Raw genomic sequence first — 20,203 nt, forward strand, 5'->3', positions numbered from 1 at the left:
GTTGGGAAGATCCCTGGAGGAGGGCATTGCAACCCACTCCAGGATTCTTGCCTGGAGAATCCCATGGACAGAGGAGCCTGGCGAGCTGCAGTCCATGGGGTCACAAAGATTTGGACACGACTGAAGGGACCGAGCAGGAGCATGTGGACTGGAGGGGCAGGGGAGGAAAGAAAAACACATTTGGCCACACATTTGTTCTGCCTGAAAGACACTGGTCCGTCGCAGAATTTGAAATTCAGATTTTTCCATATTTCCCTAACAATGCAAAGTCACGGCTGATTCCCACGTGTTCTCTGTTCAGTCTTGGCTTCCCTGGAGCTTGTCTGGCTTAGAGAAGAGGGCCACGAAGACTCTGATTGCAATGGTGTTTCCATCCACCACAGCTCAGAGATTCTGAGCATAAATCAAGGGCCCGCTGCCGCAGGGGAGCCCAGAGCAGAGGTGTTCAGGAGGCTTCACAGGCACAGCCCAAGGACCAGCCCTAGAACGACACACATTTGTCACTATACCTTGTGGTCTTCTCCGTGAGGGGAAAGCCCGGGTCCATCATCCTGAGAAGTCTGCCCACGAGTAGCCATGGCCTCCTTGGAATGTTCTGGGTGAGCTGCCCTCCCCAAGCAAGAGAGTGAGGTGAGCAAATGGAGTGACTTGCAAGGGAGCAGACAGTGAAACAATTCATGATAGAAGGGGGACTCTTTATGATCATGTAAAGCATGGCTCCCCACAGCCCAGTTCTGTCCTGTTTGACCTTCACCCTGACCTCTGCTACGCACCCTCCTAGGATAGGAAAACCTGCCAGGTTGCTGGAAGAGCACCTCTACTCAAGCACTTCTGAGCCAGAATTTTGGTCTATTCTCCCTGCTTTTCAGGCATTATTCAGAGTCATATTTCCCATTCTATTCCTCAGCCCCCCTCTTTGCACACTGGAATTCTTACTCACAAGAGAGACCATAGTCACACACGCAAACTCAGCCTCCCTCTGCGTCCTGCCAAACCAGCACCAGCTTGGAAGGGGGTGACTTTCATATCCTACTGTGTGCCTCCCCGCACCTCAAAATCCACATGTGAAGGTGTGGTGGGGGTTCAGATACCTTAGGAAAAGAATGGGCAGCTTTCTATTTGAGCTGAAAAGACAAATCGCATTTTTTAAATAAAGAATACATGTACTACATTTTACCTATATAGATAAATGTGTAAAGTTTCATTTCCAGACATCATAAATGACCAAAATTTGGTTTGGGAAAATTTACTTATAAGCATTTAAAAACATCAGCCCTCATTAGCTCTCTCTGATATGTAAAAATTTTATACAACACAGTACTAGTTGTCCATGTACCTTCCTTCACAAAAACCAGCCTTGTTCACTACTATATCCTGATCACCTGGACAATGAGAAATGCTGAGAAATGCTCCATTAGCAGTAATCAGCTGAATAAGAGAATGAAGTCGATAATTCATTATACATTTTCTCCTTTCCTGATGAGTGAACCTTTGTTTTTCACGCGTTATGTGTGTGCTAAGCCACTTCAGCCATGTCCGACTCTTTGCGACCCCATGGACTGTAGCCCACCAGGCTCCTCTGTCCATGGATTCTCCAGGCAAGAACACTGCAGTGGGTTGCCACTTCCTTCTCCAGTGTTATGGATGAAAGTATGCCAACAGGTATCAAACTTTCACTTGCATTTTGTTCCTAGGCAATGAAGGTGCAATACTTTTTTTGCACTAATTTGGACCCACAAGGAGGAGAAACTGAGAAGCAGCCACACAGGGCAAAGGCAGAAGCCTACCCGTTCCCATCTGGGGCTGCAGAAGATGACAGTGGCCACTAGAGGGAGCCACACAACCTCTCAAAGAGCAGCGATCGCCCAAAAAGCCCTTCCAATGTGGTGGTTCTGCCCTTTGCTCCTCTCAGCATAGCTCTCCCCCATAAGTGACAAATGTGTGTCGTTCTAGGAGCATAGTCACCCTCCATGTAATGTCCAACGCTCCAGAACAAGCTGGAACAAGTTAGAGCTGCAGTCTGCAAAGCATCAGGCTTTTAGAAAAATGACCCCACCTCCTCAGTGCAAATATTTCACATCTCTGAATGTCCATTCCCTCCAGCTTAAAAATTACATATAAATAGAAAAAAAAAAAAGTTTTTTCCCCTGAGGATGACAATTGAATCTACTAAAAATTCACCTGGAAAAAGAAAGCAAAAATATAACCTAAAAATGAAAAAAAAAAAAAAAATCTGTGTGTAATTACTTCCTGCTTCCAGCAACTTTTTTTTTTTCTCTTAAAAAAAAAAAAAAAACAACTGTCGATGTATTCAGTTTCTTGTCCTCCAGGAAAGAAACTTAGGCATGTGCAGGCTTTCAGGGAAGTCACATAAGACAGAATTCTGATCCTATTGGTCAAGTTTCAAAGGCTTCATCTGTAACTGAGTGTAGAAAGAAAAAGTTTCCCACAAACTCCTTCTCTCAAAAGGTCTGAATAAGCCTGAAAATATTTTCAGGGCCTTTATAAGCCACAGATGTTATCAACAGTCAGGACCATGCAAACTCTAAAAGCCCCAATTCACAAATGACACAGCTTCAAAAATAGATTTTAAAACATCTGAAAGGAGCAGAAGTTAATTTCCCGCTGGGATGTTGTGGAATGTTGTAAAATGTCTACGCCTTACTTAGAATGTAAAAAGCCACGGCCCCACCGGGCTTCTTGCTAAAGTTCTGTTCCTATGGTCCATGAAACTGTGGGAGACTTCCTTAATAATAGTCAGGGATGAAGGGACAAAAGATAGAACTTGAAAAACAGAACAAATCAAGAAAGTGACCCTAAGAATAATTAAAAACTAAAATTAAATGGTCTCATGAGATTTCCAGGGAAGAGAAGTTTCCAGTACCTGCCTTGTTTGCTGACGGTTGGGAAACCGCAGTGGGCTAACATGTGCTGATTTCTGTGAGGAGAGACACAGACTGAAAATTGAGAAACTGCAAGCATCTGGGCTAATCTGTGACTGCATCTGTGGTCCCCACTCGCCAACCTGGAAAAAACCTGAGTGTCAGCACTAACTGACAAAATTGTTACAAGATGAAGCTGGTTGGCGGAAAACCTTCCTGAGCGAATTAAAATCCTGACTGCCGGCCCTGGGGGGAGACAGGAGGTGTGGGTGAAACTGGGAACTAACCATGATTTACACAGGGAGTGAAGAGACCATAATTTAGAGTTTTCCAAAAAATTACAGTTTCAGTCATCTAATTATAGCCCTAATTATAATAATGACCCTTCTTCCTTCAAGGGACTCCAGCATGCTTCTAGAACCTTCTCTGAGAAAGTTCATTTGCCGTTAAAGGAGAGAGTTGGTGCATCTCGGAGTGCGTTGCAGTGACAGGGATGGCATCGGAATCCTAGCTGCTTCCCCTGACCAGACCACACCCGCTCCCTCATCTCTTGAAATAACCCCCAGTGGAATTCTCCTCAGAGGAAACCATCTCCCCAATTATGCGACAATGTCCCCCCTCACCGCAAACCCCCCCTCCAGCCCGTGCTATTTCCACATTCTGAAGGGCAGCCCTTTTTTTTTTTCGTTTCCAGCTAAGGAACTGCAGTGTCCAAGCCGCAGGGCTGGGCCAGGGTGGGAGCTGCAGGCTCATTTGTGAAGCCCCACGGCCGCCCGGCCAAGCGCTCAGGACCCGGCTTCCCTTCATCTCCGACTCTGCGCGCCGCAGGGCAAGTCACTTAACCGCCTCATTAGAATCGCAGTCACGGCCCTGCGCGGCCTCCTTCCCAGGTGCCCAGCCACCCCATTAATTTCTGCAAAGACCCATTAAGCCTCCTGGCGGAAAGGCAGCTGAGGAGCAAAACGTATCGCTATCATCGACAATAAGCTCCCGGGCGCTCTCCCCTGTCACCACCTCAGGGGACTCCATCTCCCAGGGGAAGAGAAGGCCTGGCCCCCAGCGCGCCCATCGCTAACGAGCTGCCTGCAGCCTTGGAGGTGGCACAGGTGCTGAAGGGAGCTGGGGGCCAGGAGGAGAGGGCAGCCACGCTTTCACTGCGGCCGGAGAATCTGAACAGTTAGACACCCCCCCCACCTGCAGCCCTGCCCCCCAGCTGCCGCTGAGAGCCGCCTGTGGGGGGGGTCAGCCTCCCCACCTGAGACCCCCCCCACCTGGGCACAGACGCCATCCATCGCCAAACCCGCTGCACACCTGCTGGAGGTGGCAGGTGTCTCTCCAACTGGGTTGCCCACCACCCAATGCGAGGCAGGCCTCACAGACTCAGAACGCGGGGCGCTGCCCGCATGAACCCTCCCAGCGGACAAGGGACAGAGTCCGCTCCCCCGCGAACCTCTGTGTGCCTCAAAATCTTTACAGATGACCGCACTCCGCCTGCGGGAACCGGCGACTCCAAGGCGCCTTCTTGCATGCTTCCGTGATCCTTCCAATCGCCGCAGGGGGACCCTGACCCCCAAGGTCTATCTGGCTACACTGAGGGAGAGCTAACATTTGAGCAAAGGGTCTGGAAAGTGTGGCTCCTCCAGGAAGGGAGGCGGCAGCAGGCCAGGATGCCACCCCGGGGCTTTGGCTCCCTCCTTTGTTCCTGCAACAGCGACAAAGACATCGCCTCCCCGGCGGACTCATCCGAACCCGTTCTGCTACCGACCCTAGAAGCGGTCAGACCACAGGGCCAGCTCCACCCCCACTCACAGTCCAGATGTCTTGACTGTTGAAGTTGAACCTTCAGCCAGATGTTGCTTCGCTGGCCCCAGGCTCCGGGGGGCTCCACCTCCCACAGACGCCCCCGCTCGGCTGGGTGGGCCGCCAGGAACTTCCTGCAGACTGGGGAGACGTGTGCACAGCGGTCAGGGGGGCCGCTGGCCCTGCCCGGCCCACCCCCGGCTCTCTCTGCCCCGCACAGAACTCTCTGTACCCCCCCACCTCCCACATTCACCCACCCCGTCCGGCCACAGTGAAACCCCAAAAGTGGGGGGCCCCTAAACCACAGACAGTTATCTTCTCACAGCTCTAGGGGCTGGAAGCTCGAGATGGAGGCGTCGGCAGGCTTGCCTTCTGAGACCTCCCTCCTTGGCGTGGAGATGGCTCTTCTGACTGTGTCTTCTCCCCATCGCCCTTCTATACCCCCTGGGCCCTATCTCCCCGTCTTAACGGGGGCCTCCTCTTACTTGTCCTGTTGGATCGAGGCCCGCCTTAGGACCTCGTCCAACCTTAATCACCTCCTTACAGCTCCTGGCATCACTGACACAATGGACATGAGTGTGAGCAAACACCAGGAGGCAGCGGAGGACAGGAGAGTCTGGAGTGCTGCAGCCCATGCAGTCACAAAGAGTCGGACACAACTGAGGGACTGAAACACAGCAGGCCCCATCGCCACATACAGTCACTCTGGGGGTTAGAACTGGGGGACCCAACTCAGCCCCATGGCATCACCCACCCAGTCCCCTCTGCAGACACTGCCCCTCCCTCTGAGCTCCACAGCCCTCCTCTCGCAGGGAACCTTCCAGCTCATCCACAGACGCCCAGACTCCGAACCCCCTCAAGGTCGTAGATGTCTATGCCACGTTCACAGGGTGAGTGTTTTGACGTGGCAGGGGCTCCAGTCCAGCAGAGTGGGAACAACCCTGGTCCTGCCGGTGCTGGGGGCTGCATCAGGCCCCTGGCAAGAGCACAGATGGAAACCCAGAGGGCGTGATGCTAAGTACCCGGAAGGTGGAAGCCAAGCTAGTCGAGTGCTAGATCGAAAGCCCTGCTCTCCTGTCTTGACAAATATAACTCCTTAACAAGAGGAAAAGCCAGTTTTAAATTTAGAATTCTTAGACTCCTGGCTGTTCTGCACTTGAGGGTGGCAGTGCCAAGAGAGCCAGCCCCCAGCTGGCAGCCCCCCTCTCCTCCCTGTCCGGCTCCCCGCACACTGGACATATGAACGTGGACCCCACACCCACACTCCATGACACCCCACCAGAATAAGGATGTGCAGATGGGTGTTACGGTCTGCCCTTAGGTGCACAGGCCCAAGATGGAGTCCACTCGAGCCCTTGGCAGCCCCTGGCAAGAATCCTGGGGTTCCAGTAGCCTGAGCTGGTTTAGGAGTGGCCTGGACCCGGCTGAGAATATCCCCTTGGGCCCACAGATTCCTCATTCCATGGACAGAGGTTCAGCCTCAACAGGGCACTAAAGTATGGGGCCCTGGGCAGCGGGCCCTTTGGGCCATTTCAAGGCAGGACTATACCGGATAAAAGGCAGTCAGGGAGGCGTGGAGCGGCCGGCCTTGAGCCTCCAGCTGCTGCTCTGTCCACACTCTGCCTGCTCACTTCCGAGCCCAGGCACAGCGAGGGTGACGCAGAAGCAACTGAGACCCCAAGTGCGATTCGCAGTCAGCACCTTCAGAGCTTCCTTCCCTGCCCGGTGGAGATACAGGCCCTGAGAGGGTCTTTGTAGCGCTGGCCAGGGGCGGCCCCTGTCCTCTGAAGCCTGCTCCTCCCCAGGGGAAATCGCGGAGGGCTCGGAGCACGCTTCCCTCAGCTCCTGGTCCCCCTGGGGCTCCTGGCTGGAAGGGCAGAGTGATGATTACCATCTTCTCGTGAGAGAGCAAAGGCCCTCTGAGGCCCAGCAGCAACCAGCAATGGAGCACAAGTTCCCTGCATTCTGCTTCTCTCTGATGCTGGGTTGGTTTGGTTTTTATGGTTTTTATTATTTTCTAAATCCAGCTCTTTCTCAGGGGCTGGGCAAGGTTTGCCCCTTGTGATCAAGCTTGCGGTCTTGGTGCTGACGCAATGGGAGGTTTCTCAGAAGGAAGAGAAAGCCCACGGGAATGTTATGGTACCTCCCGCCCCAGAATCATCTAGAACACACGGGAGTTACGCGTCCCATTCCCCAGACGCTCCTCCCTGACGCAGCCGTCACCTTGGTACATGGCGGGCGAGATGGGCCAGCTGACGCCCAGGGCCTCATCCTCTTGGAACGTCTGGCAGAAGTCCCGCAGCATGGCTAGCCCCAGGCCCCGCCGGCGATGGCATCTCCGGACAAACACAGTGTCCAAGACGGGCAGGAGGTAGCAGGTCCCCGTGCCGTCGCCACACCGGCTGCCTGTGGGAAGGCCAAGAGACACGCGTTGCCCCCCGGCCGGGCTAGCCTGCCAGGACCTGGCGGCACCCCCACGTGGCCAGGTCCCTGGTACCCCTGGAAGCAGCGCCAGCCTCACAAACTAAACCCCCGAAGATGAGACAGCAGATCACTCGAAACCCCCAGCTATTCAGCTGACTGGCAGCCCACATGCTCTCAACTGCCGTGAACAAGGCCACTCGGCTATTGCCCTGAAATAACAGCGAACCCAGGGGACTAGGCAGGGTGAGGCCACGACACAGACTCCTCACACCCCTCCCTCACTGTACACAGTTCAGAGACCCCCCAAAGCCAAGGAGAAGCATCTGGGCAATGTCAGAGTTCCCCCTAAATCTGGGGAAATGGGCTAGGACTTGTTCCAGGGTACGGACTTGTTCAGAGTTCACCTTGGCCGATTATGGCAACGCACCTCTTCCACAAACAGACAAAGTCCCGCTTTCCACGGAACATGAGTGACCCTGCTATTGGCCCCTCTCCCACTTTTTCACACTGATTTAACTTTACTGCAACCAGAACTAACACCAGCACAGTTGCTGTGTCTGCAACAGGAATATGCCCTTGCAGTCACTCACCTCTCTTGTCACCCTAAGCTAGAAAATGCCACATGCACCCAACTGCTTCACCTTCCTCACTTCCCAACTACACGGCTGCTTGTGCTCTGAAGGCCCCAGAATCTAAGAAAAGAAACATGTCACCTACTCAGCGCCTATTGGAAGAGGTGCTATTTGTGCCTGCAAAAATTCAAAGGTGAGTAATTTCCCAAAGAAACAAACAAATGCAGAGTCTGTTTAGCCAGGCTGAATTACAGAGCACACACTATTGTAGTGAACTGTTTGTAAAAGTGGCCACAGTTATCCCCTTTCTATATCCGCACACCTCTGCATGTGATTCTGAAGCTCCTCCCATCAAGAGATGGGGTTTATCTCCTCTCCCCTTCAATCTGGCTGACCTGTGACTCGCTCTGAGCAGCAGAATGAAGCTGGCAAGTGCACACCAGCTCTGAGCCTAGGCCTGTTGGGGTCCAGGGCCTCTCCATTCTCTCAGATCTCTACCACTCACATGAGAACAAACCTGGGCTAGCCTGCCACCATGCGAGACACCCTCATGGTGCCAGCCAACATCTAGCTGGTCCTAAGAAACAGGTGATCAGGTGACTGTAGACACACAGGCCAACCCAGCTGAGGGCAGAAAACCACCCAGCTGAGCCTCGCTAAAATCATCAACCAGAAGAATGTGAGCTAAAGAAATAGCTGGTTTTGTGCCCAAAATGAATGAATAAATAATCTATGACCAACAAGAATCCCCCAAGTCACTTGAGGTGGTAATTATAAAGTATTTGTACTTTACCCTCAATGTACCTGAAATGACAGCACCAATTTGGTTGGAATTATACAATTTCCAACTTTTATAGATGATGAGAACAATGTTCCCCAAATAGCAAAGTCCTCCAAAGCTAAGAATGCTCAAAATTACATAAAGATACAATTACACTCACAACAGCATTAAAAGAGAAGTAAATACTCAATATATTTAACAAAGGAAGCATGAGCCTTAAATTACTGAAGATGACAAAATATTGTTGAGAGAAATTAAAGAAGATCTAAATAAATGAAGAGAAATTCCATGTTCAAGGACTGGATGACTCAATACTGTTAAGTTGGCAATTCTTCCCAAGTAGATCTATAAGTTTAGTCCCACCAAAATCCCAGCTGGCTTTTTTGGGGGAACTTGACAAGCTGATAGTAAAATTGACATGAAATGGGTCTCTAGGATAAACAAAACAGTTTGGAGGGGGAAAAAAGAAGAAAAATGAAGTCAGAGGTTTTGCACTACCCAAATTCAAAGCTTCTTATAAAATCAAGGTAATCAGACAGTGTGATGATGGAGCAAGGGTAAGCTACAGATCAGTGGAGAGAAGGGCAGGTCCAGAAGTAAATGCTTATACTCTGAATTTCTATAAAATACCACAGTAACTCAATGTGGGAGAAGATAGTCTTTCAACAACTAGTGGTAGTATGACTAGACATCCATAAGCTAAATATTAATTAACTGAAAATGAATAAATAAAGCTGGAACACAACAAAGCCCAGAATTAGATCCATACAAATAGTCAACTGCTCTCAGACAAAAGAGGAAAGCAAAGTCAGTAGTGGAAGGACAGTCCTTTTCAACAAACGATGCTGGAACCGTTAGACGTCCACACGCAAAACCATGAATCAACCTGAAACCCTTCACAAAATGTAGCTCAAAATGGATCACAGACACAAATGTACAATGCAGAACTACAGAACTCCTAGAAGATAACATTGGAGAAAATCTAGATGACCTTGGGTTTGGCAATAAACTTGTGCCTACAGCATCAAAGGCATGATTTATGAAAAACAACTGATAGCTAAATTTCATTAAAATCACATTTTTCTACTCTGTGAAGGACACTGTGAAAAGAATGAGATGCCACAAATTGTGGGGGTGGGAGGGGTGTGGGATATCTTCAAAAGATATATCTGATAACGAATTATTATACAAAATATACAAAGAACTCATAAAACTCAAGAATAAAAAGACCAAGAACTTGATTAAAAAGTGAGCCAAAGACCTTAATAGACACCTCACCAAAGAAGTTATGCAGGTGGCAAGTAAGCATATGAGAAGATGTTACACATCACATGCCATCAGGGAAATGCAAGTTTAAAAGCAGTGAGATACTACTACATACCTATTAGAACAGCCAAAATCCAGAAAACTGGCACCACCAAATGCTGGTGAGGATGTGGAGCAAATGCAACTCTCCTTCACTGTTGGGAACGCAAATGGTACAGCCACTCTGAATGACAGGTTGGTGGCTTCTTATAAAACTAAACCCACTCTTACTATCGGATCCAGCAACTGTGCTCATTTACATGTGCCTGAAGGAGTTAAAAGCTTATATCTACACAAAAACCTACACACAAATATTTATAGCGCCTATATTCATAACCACCGAAACTTGGAAGCGGGAGTTCCCTGGAGGTCCAGTGGCTAAGACTCTGAGCTCCGAGTGCAGGGGGCTTAGGTTCATTCCCTGATCGGGCAACTAGATCCCACATGCTGCAACTAAGACCCAGCTGCTACTGCTGCTAAGTCACTTCAGTCATGTCCGACTCTGCGTGACCCCATAGACGGCAGCCCAACAGGTTCCCCCGTCCCTGGGATTCTCCAGGCAAGAACACTGGAGTGGGTTGCCATTTCCTTCTCCGTAAGACCCAGCACAGCCAAAGAAAAAAACATTTCTAAAAAACTTGGAAGTGACCAAGATATGCTTCAATGGGAGAGTGGCTAAATAAACCATGGTGCATCCAGATGATGGAATATTATTCAGTGCTGAAAAGAAATGCACTTTCATGCCATGAGAAGATATGGAGAACCTTACAGCATATTACTAAGTGAAAGAAACCAACCTGAAAAGGATGTGCTGTGTGCTTAGTGGCTCAGTCATGTCCAACTCTTTGGGACCCCATGGACTGTAGCCCACCAGCCTCCTCTGACTATGGGGATTCTCCAGGCAAGAATAGTGGGACGAACTGCCATGCCCTCCTCCAGGGGATCTTCCCAACCAAGGGATTGAAGCCAGGTCTCCTGCATTGCAGGTGGATTCTTTACCATCTGAGCCACCAGGGAAGCCCAAGAATACTAGAGTGGGTAGCCTATCCCTGGTCTCCAGGGGCTCTTCCTGACCCAAGCCATATAATTATTAATACAATTATATGATATTTTGGAAAAGGTGAAACTATGAAGGCAATAAAAGTATTAGTGATTGTCAAGGGGTGAGGGGGAGCAAGGGATGAATAGGTGGAACATGGGATTTTCAGGGCAGTGAAGCTACTCTGAATGATGCTACAATGATAGAACACGCCTTTCTACAGCTGTCAAAACCTACAGAATGTATAACATGAAGAATGAACCCTAATGTAAACTATGGACTTTTAGTTAATAATGATGTATCCTTTATGGATTGAACTGTGTCTCCCCAAACCCCCAGTACATCAGAATACAACTGTATTTGAAGAAAGAGCCTTTAAGAGGTGATGAACTCAAAATGAGGTCTTCAGATGGGCTCTCATCTAGGCCAGCTGGTGTCCTTGTAAGAAGAGGAAATTTGGACATGAGACGGGTTCCAAAGAATGAGCACATACAGAGGAAAACCAGGAGGGGACACAGTGAGTAGATGGCCATCACAAGACAAAACATAGGCCTCGGAGGAAACTAAACCTGCTTACACCTTGGCCTTGTACTTCCAGCTTCCAGAATCATGTGAAAATTAATTGCTTAAGTCACCCAATGTGGGTGCTTTGTTACAGGAGGCCTAGTGGACTAAGGAAAGGAGAAGGAAATGGCAACCCACTCCAGTGTTCTTGCCTGGAGAATCCCAGGGATGGGGGAGCCTGGTGGGCTGCCGTCTATGGGGTCGCACAGAGTCGGAGATGACCGAAGCGACTTAGCAGCAGCAGCAGCAGTGGACTAATATATGCATCAATATTGGCTTATGAATTATAACAAACGTACCACACAATGCACTATGTTAATAAGACAGGAAACTCAGTGTGTGGGAGGGGATGGGAGCTCTCTGTTCTTTCTGCTCCATTTTTTTATAAACCTAAAAACTGCTCTAAAAATTAAAGTCTGCTAATTTTTTTAATGCGTAAGGTATTTTTTAAATGAAACTGGATCCTTACTTCACATCATATAAAAAAATTAATCCAAGATGTATCTAGACATAATATAAGAGTTAAAGCTATAAAGCTTTTAGAAGAAAATCTTCACAACCTTGAGTTAGGCAAAGAGTTCTTAGCTTTGACATCAATAGACACAACCAACTGGCAAATCTGACTTCGTCAAAATTAACTTTTGTGTTTCAAAAGACACCACCAAGAAAATAAAAAGACAAGCCACTGACTATAAGAAAATGTTTGCAAATCACGTTCCTGATAAATGACATATTCAGATTATATAAAGAACTCTTACGTTTCAACAAAAAGAAAATAAACAACCAGTTAAAAATGGATAGATGATCCGAACAGACATTTCTTTGAAGAAGACATACAAATTATTAATAATCAATGAAAAACTACTCAATATATTAGTCATTTAAAATGCAAATTAAAACCACAATGAAATGCCACTTTTGACCTACTAAATGGCTATAATCAATGTACTTGAGTCAGTTCTAATGAGGTGGGTGAACCTAGAGCCTATTATACAGAGTGAAGTAAGTCAGAAAGAGAAAGACAAATGTCATTTATTAGCACATATATATGGAATCCAGAAAGACAGTACCAACAGTCCTACATGCAGGACTGAAAAGGAGACACAGATGTGAAGAACAGACTTTTGGACTCAGTGGGAGAAGGAGATGGTAGGATGACTTGAGAGAATAGCATTGAAACATACACATCACCACATGTAAAACAGGGGACCAGGGCGAGTTGGATGCATGCAGCAGGGCACCCAAAGCCGTGCTCTGGGACAACCTGGAGGGATGGGGTGGGGAGGTGGAGGGGGGGAGCTCAGGATGGGGGACACATGTGTACCTGAGTCTGATTCATATTGATGTATGGCAAAAACCATCACAATACTGTAAATTATCCTTCAATTAAAATAAATTAATTTTTTAAAAAAAGGACAAGCAAGGGTTGACAAGACATGGAGAAATTAGAAGCCTCATATGTTGCTGGGAGGATAAATAATGATATAGAAACTTTGTCAAATAACTTGGCAGTTTCTTAAAAAATTAAAACATATGCTAACCAAATGACCCACCAATTCTACTCCTAGAATCCCACTTAAGAGAAACAAATGCATGTCCATACAAAGATGGGTATATGAATATTTATACCAGCGTTATTCATAATAGCCAAAACTTCAAACTATACTGGTAAATACATAAAGAAAACATGGTATAGTCATACCATGAAACTTTACTCAGCAACAAAAAGGAATGAAGTACTAATATCTGCTATGATTTAGATGAAGCTCAAAAACACCAAGCTAAGTGAAAGAAGCCAGATACAGAAGACCACATACTCTATCTTTCCATTTATATGAAATACCCAGGAAAGGCAAATTGACGGGGACAGAGAGTAGAACAGTGGCTCCCCAGAGCTGAGATGGAAAGAGATTGACGCCAAACAGGCAACTTCTGGGGGTGATGGAAATACCCAAAATCAGGATTGTGGTGATGGTTATACAACTCTCTAGGTTTGCTTTAAAAAATCTTTGAATGGTACACTTAAAATTGGCAACTTTTATGGGATGTAAAATTATACTTTAATAAAATTGGCTTGAAAATATATAATAAATTGTATTAGAAAGATAAAATTAAGGAAAGGAAAAAATAATAAATTCACAGTGTAGAAAAGGGATACACACCCCCTTGAGTGATCAGGGTGAATATCATCAGTAGTAACGTTGGCATCTTGTGTCCCCACACCTGATGTGAGCATGTGAGGAAAAGGGCACTTCACTGTGCCCCAAATCCATAAGCCTGGGTGAATCATAAGAAATATCATATGATCCTACATTAATGGACATTCCATAACTCTCATTATAGAGACCAGCACTCCTCAAAAGTGTCCAGGTCATGAAAGACAAGGAAAACCAAGAAATGGTCCCAAACTGGTAGAGGACGCTAAGAAGACCTAAAGATTAAAGGCAACAAAGAATCCTAGGTCAGATCCTACAAGAGAAGAACACTGCTGGAAAAATCAACCAATGTTAGTTTCTCAGTTCTGACCATTGGGTCATGGTTATACAAGAAGCTAACTTTAGGTCAAGGTGACTGAAGGGTATAACAGTCTACCCTACCGTTGCAACTCTTTTGTAAAACTAAAAGTATTTCAAAATAAAAATCTGGGATAGTGCAGGGGAACACTCCACCAGCCCTCCAACATGAAGGCGTGATGAAGGCTCATCACGCCTTCATGCTGATCAAATAAAACCATCTCCATTCCAAAAGCCAACAAATTTGCCTTTAAATAAGAATATTAATTAACTCTAATAAGAATATTACAGCCTGACTGTGTCCTGGCTGAGGCAGTAAGCTGGCTGCACACGGCTGGACTCCACTCATAGTCAGAACATAAAACCCAAGGAAACCTCGCCACATAGCACAGAACAGTTGGTAGGAACCCCAGCCATGACCTCACCCACTCATAGACCAGGCAGCTGACAGGGCTAAGAAAGGTTACAAACATCGGACTTGGCTCCTTTTTTGTCAGAACAACTGCCCGGCGGCCTCCTGTCGGCTCATGGGGAGTGTTGATGCCACAGCAAAGAAATTACAGGGAAGGAGACAAAAGGACAGAAGTGAATTAAAAAGAAAACAAGGATGCAACATAAAGTGTTTTTTAAAAAATGCAAGTGTTACTAAAGCAGGTAAGAGGACACAATTCATAAAGCACATTAGGAATTAAAGTAGAGATATCATTACAAATGTGGCAGAAATGTAAAAGGTAGGAGAATATGATAAATAACTGCAGACTGAGAGAGTTGAAAACAGATGAAAAGGACAAATTTCTAAAATAGAATGTGTGTGTGTGTGTGTGTGTGTGCATGCACGCTAAGTCACTTCAGTCAGGTCCGACTCTGTGTGAAACTATGGACACTTCTGTCCATGGGATTCTCCAGGCAAGAATAGTGGAGTGGGTTGCCATGCCCTCCTCCAGGGGATCTTCCCGACCCAGAGATCGAACCCTCGTCTCTCGGTCTCCTGCCTGGGCAGGTGGGTTCTTTACCACTAGCACCACCTGGGCTGGGAAGCCACCCAAGATAATACAACCCAGAAAAACCAAACTATCCTGTGACCATGGAAATCTGAACTCAGTACCCTTCCCACACTGAACACACCAGGCCAGGTGATTTTAGAGGGAAGTTCTGCCAACTTTTCCAGGAGAGCCTTCCAGAGCACTGAAAAGGAGAGGAGAGGATTCTCCAACTCAGTCCATGAATACAGGGTAAACTTTTCAGAGAAAAAAGCACAACGCAGACAGAGATCGGATAATTAAACAAATAACAGCCATTCATGAACATAAGACAAAAAAGCTAAAACCAATGTTAACAAACCAAACCCAAGAGGGTAAACCACGTTACTCTAGATCAGGGGTTCTCAAACTCCGGGATCTAATGCCTGGTGATCTGAGGTGGAGCTGATGTAATAATAATAGAATTAAAGTACACAATAAATGTAATGTGCTTGAATCATCCCAAAACCATCATCCCCCACCCCAGTCCATGGAAAAACCATCTTCACAAAACCTAGTGCCAAAAGGTTGGGAACCGCTGCTCTAGATCACCGTGACAGGCTGGTTTCTCTTCTCACGCCCAAGACTGTGCTGGGGGAGATACACATGATCGAGAAGGTATCCAGGGTGAAACTACCATCCCAGGGGGCAAACACACCACCCAGAGTGAGAGGGCTTTCCCATCAACAGCTTGGGAGGACCTGAAGGAGGACCATCTGTGAGGATGAGACGAATCCCCCCAGAGAGTAAAGGAGGGGCGCCAGCAGGCTAACCCCTGAACAGGAACCACGGCAGATCAAAGACAATGAGGAAGACCGTCACTCCAGGAAGAAAGGAGTGAGTCTTGGGCTTCCCTTGTGGCTCAGCTGGTAAAGAATCCGCCTGCAACGCGGGAGACCTGGGTTGGATCCCTGGGTTGGGAAGATCCCTTGGAGAAGGGAAAGGCTCCAGTATTCTGGGCTGGAGAATTCCATGGAGTATACAGTCCATGGCATCACAAAAAGTCAGACCCGACTGAGTGACTTTCACTTTCACTTTGGGACACCCAAGACAGATTTCACAGACGGTGCACTCAGGGAAGTGATAGCAGCAGACAGCCAGGAAGTAGTAGAAGAAACTGTATCTGCTTCCAAAAGAGATCGTTCAGGAAGGAAGAAAGTACAAAAGACAGGTGGTAAGACAGTGCCATAGGGCATTTCCACTGCCCAGCTGTCTTGACACTCCAGGCCCAGACACCAGGAAAGTTAAGGTGTTGCTCTAAAAAACCCAATTCAGGCCAACTAGTCACAGTTGCTAGTCCAAGAGATCAGGTGTAAATTATAAAGATATTTGGGATACTCCTAAACCAGGGAAACTCAACAGAAGTAGCAAAAGTCGTGTTAACTTTTGCTGATCATAACACTATCTTTTCATGACAATTACCCTGCATGTCTGTCATGAGCCCACTTCACAAGGTTAGAGCCGGACTGCCTGGGCACTTGGAGCAGCTGACCATCTGTTGATGAGACCAGTAAATGATCTAGATGTTCCCCAATTCTCCCCACCAAGGAGCATTACTAACATCAATCGGGATAAAATCATTTTCTTTAAAGTATGAGACATTTACGGAGAAGGCAATGGCACCCCACTCCAGTACTCTTGCCTGGAAGATCCCATGGATGGAGGAGCCTGGTGGGCTGCAGTCCATGGGGTCGCGAAGAGTCAGACACGACTGAGTGACTTCACTTTCTCTTTTCACTTTCATGCACTGGAGAAGGAAATGGCAACCCACTCCAGTGTTCTTGCCTGGAGAATCCCAGGGACGGCGGAGCCTGGTGGGCTGTCGTCTATGGGGTCGCCCAGAGTCGGACACGACTGAAGCGACTTAGCAGCAGCAGCAGCATGAGACATTTAAATTGTGTTCTCTAGAACAGGCACTGGCAAACTTTTTCTATAAGGGCTGAGTAGAAAATATTTAGGCTCTGGGAGCAACCACTCACCCTTGCGGTCGTAGGGCAAAATCAGTTCATAGACACTACGAATGGGCAAGGCTCTGTTCCAACAAAGTTTTATTTACAAAAACAGGCAACAGGCAGAATTTGGTCTCTGGGCCACAGCTGCCAACACTTGCTCCAGAAACACATCACTTTTAACAAGCAAGACTAAGTGTTTAGAATCCTATTTGTACAATAACATCTTTTCTCCAAAACAACTGAGAATAATGCATTAACATGAACTTCCCCAAAACAAGATATACCTGGAGATAAGCTCTAGTTATTGTTTTCTCTTTTAAAAGTATCATTTACTTCTATATATTTGACTATTATAACAGGAATTTGTTTAAAAGGTATGATAAAACTATATTTTTTTAAATATTGAAGAAAAACTTTTTGCTTAAAGAAAATAACCTTGGCCAAGCTGGCTTTATCTTGGTTGGTTTAACATAAGAAAATCTGTATCAGTAATTCATCTCACTTATCAATTACAAGAGAAAGAACTGCTTCGGTTTCATGTAACGCTGGACCCTGCATGTTATCAGTTCATACAACCAAAACATAGAAAAAAATTTTCAAGCGAAAGAAACTACCACTGAAAATTGCATGCCTTGGGTGACTGGGTCTCCAACTCTAGAATGAAACATGAGGGAGGGCTTATTAAACCCTAGATGGCTGGGTCCCACCCCAGGGCTGAGGGTGTGGTGCCAGGGGTCTAGGGAAGAGTCTGAGGACTTGTGTGGCCCAGGACATACAAGCAGTACAGACTATGCTGCGGGGACATTCTCTCTGTTATGAGTTATCCACTGTGCAGCAATGAAGGGCTGCTGGGTGGTCCTGAACAGAAGCACTCCAGCCCAGGCTGAGATCTTATCTACTGGTTCCTTTCATGGATGGTTATGGGGTGTCTGCTCAGCCATAGGTCTTTACAATTGCCCCTAGTGCAGCCCAGTTAAAAAGCTGAGGCTCAGTGACCACATCAGAACCACGAAAGCCTACCCACCAAGGTGGACCCACGATCCACAGGCCAGCTGGAGCAACCTGATTCTTTCAGGAGGTTTTGAGTGAACTGAAACCAGGACCATAACAGGTCCCAGTCATTTGAGGCCGTACAAGTAGAGCTGGGTAGGCATCATGGCAAGGTTATGAGAAAGCAGGAAACGTAAGTAAAGGGAGCTGGCTTGCAAAGATGAGAACGGAGCGACTTCTGGGTACCCATCCCAGCACAGGAAGCCAGGTTGCACCCCATGAACGTCCCCTGCACCCTTCCAATACCCCATCCTGCAAGCCCTTCTCTGTCTCACAATAGAAACCCCCTTCTCATCAGACAGCAGAGTTGGTGCCTGAACCTACAGCACACTCCCACTACCCCACTGTTGCTGTGCATGCCGTACGAAGTCGCTTCAGTCGTGTCCGGCTCTCTGTGACCCCAGGGACTGTCGCCCACAAGGCCCCACTGTCCATGGGGATTCTCCAGGCAAAAATACTGGACTGGGCTGCCATTTCCTCCTCCAGGGGATCTTCCCGACCCAGGGACTGAACCCATGTCTCCTGTGGCTCCTGCATTGCAGGCAGATTCTTTACCACTGAGCCACTGGAGGAGCTGGTGTTCTGCTGTATATGTCTCTGCTAAAGTCCAGGAGTTGGCGTGACAGGCCCGTGCTTGAAGGGACAACAGGGCAGGAGTGGCCTGTGACATGGAGTATCAGGGGACGGGAGAGCAGAAGGGCCTGGTGACCAACACGTCAGCTGAGGCCACTTCAAGGCATCACAGGGCACGGGCTTGTCTGGATGCCTAGTCACTCCATTGAATACTTTTAAGTGCCGCTCCTGTTTTTATGACTTGCATTATTAATGTTGGGGTTTCAGGAAATGCAAAGTGTTCTTTTTATATTTTTATACAAAAGCAAAATACTTACTAGCTCTGCCTTAAATTGGCCGACTCTCCACTTACCAATCCAGTGTTTTTTTCCCTTGAATGCTAAGTCTTGTAGATTAATGGTTGGAGGACAAAAGTTAAAGTAAATCCCCACTAATTTTGATTATCTAAGGAGAGTTTCAGCATAAAATAATGAAATGACTGAAGTGTCTATATTTTGTAAGAAAGGCAATTACAGAACCATCAAACTAAGGGAGAAACTCAAACTGGCCCATTAACAAATGTTCCCCCAAAGAGGTCTAGCTGAAAAGATCCCATTCATTCTACACCAAAGCATCTACTTGTTTCAAAACTGGATGCTTTCCTCACACTAAAGAGGCACAGACTACAAACAGACACCCCGATGTGGATAACTCACAAAGGCATCATGAAAAAGTGAAAAAAGTCAGTCTCACAAGGCTATACACGGTATGACTCCACTATGCAATATTCCAGGAAAGCCAAAACTACAGTGATAGAGAACATATCGGTGGTTTCCAGGGCTTATCGGTGGGGGTGAGGGAGTGGAAAAGACTAGAATAAGGAGTTTTGGAGAGAGGTGAACTATTCTGTATTTTAAGTATGCTTGTGGTTTATAAAATTCACAGAACTGCAAAGCCAAAATAGATGAATCTTACTGCCCGGTAATTTCTTTAATAACACTTCAAGTCACACACATACAAACATGAAAGTGTTCAGAAACAATGTGTACTATTAAATAGGTGAAACATGCCCCCTGTGATCCCATTTATGCAATGAATCTGTACTTTTTCTTTTCCTCACAGAATGAAACTATAAATTACAGCCTCACTGAAACTAAATTAACAGATATTCTGAATCACGTGAAATTAAAAGACATTTGCTCCTTGAAAGGAAAGTTATGACAAACCTAGACAGCATATTAAAAAGCAGAGACATCACTTTGCCAACAAAGGTCCCTAAGGTCAAAGCTATGGTTTTTCCTGTAGTCACGTACAGATGTGAGAGTTGGACCATAAAGAAGCTGAGCACCAAAGAACTGATGGTTTCGAATTGTGCTGGAGAAGAGTTCTGAGAGTCCCTTGGACTTCAAGGAGATCAAACCAGTCAATCCTAAAGGAAATCAACTTTGATTTCCAATATTCATTGGAAGGACTAATGATGAAGCTCCAATACTTTGGCCACATGATGCAAAGAGCCAACTCACTGGAAAAGACTGATGCTGGGACAGATTGAAGGCAGTAAGAGAAAGGGGCAGCAGAGGATGAGGTGGTTAGATAGCATCACCAACTCAACAGACATGAATTTGAGCAAACTCTGAGAGATAGTATAGGACAGAGGAGTCTGCCTGCCACAGTCCATGGGGTCACAAAGAGTTGGATACAACATATTGACAGAACAACAACAGCTGACTCATGTGAATACAAATTAATG

At 46.8% G+C, this 20,203-nt stretch overlaps 1 protein-coding gene across 2 annotated transcripts in view; it reads right to left on the reverse strand.

Moving 5' to 3' along the window:
- The window catches only part of LOC145530584 (protein FAM169B-like), an 87,999-nt gene that overhangs the window by 4,453 nt on the left and 63,343 nt on the right, over positions 1 to 20,203 (reverse strand). The window contains exons 6-8 of one of the 2 annotated variants that reach the window (XM_081552147.1): positions 6,906 to 7,088; positions 4,692 to 4,823; positions 510 to 604 (exon numbers count right to left, since the gene is read on the reverse strand). In XM_081552147.1, coding sequence (XP_081408273.1) covers positions 510 to 604; positions 4,692 to 4,823; positions 6,906 to 7,088 — 410 coding nt within the window. The remainder of the gene's footprint in view (positions 1 to 509; positions 605 to 4,691; positions 4,824 to 6,905; positions 7,089 to 20,203) is intronic. The other variant, XM_081552148.1, reaches the window with a different exon arrangement.

This window comes from Giraffa tippelskirchi, chromosome 12, assembly GCF_054371585.1.
Source record: "Giraffa tippelskirchi isolate mGirTip1 chromosome 12, T2T-mGirTip1v1.2.pri, whole genome shotgun sequence".
Taxonomy (NCBI): domain Eukaryota; kingdom Metazoa; phylum Chordata; class Mammalia; order Artiodactyla; family Giraffidae; genus Giraffa; species Giraffa tippelskirchi.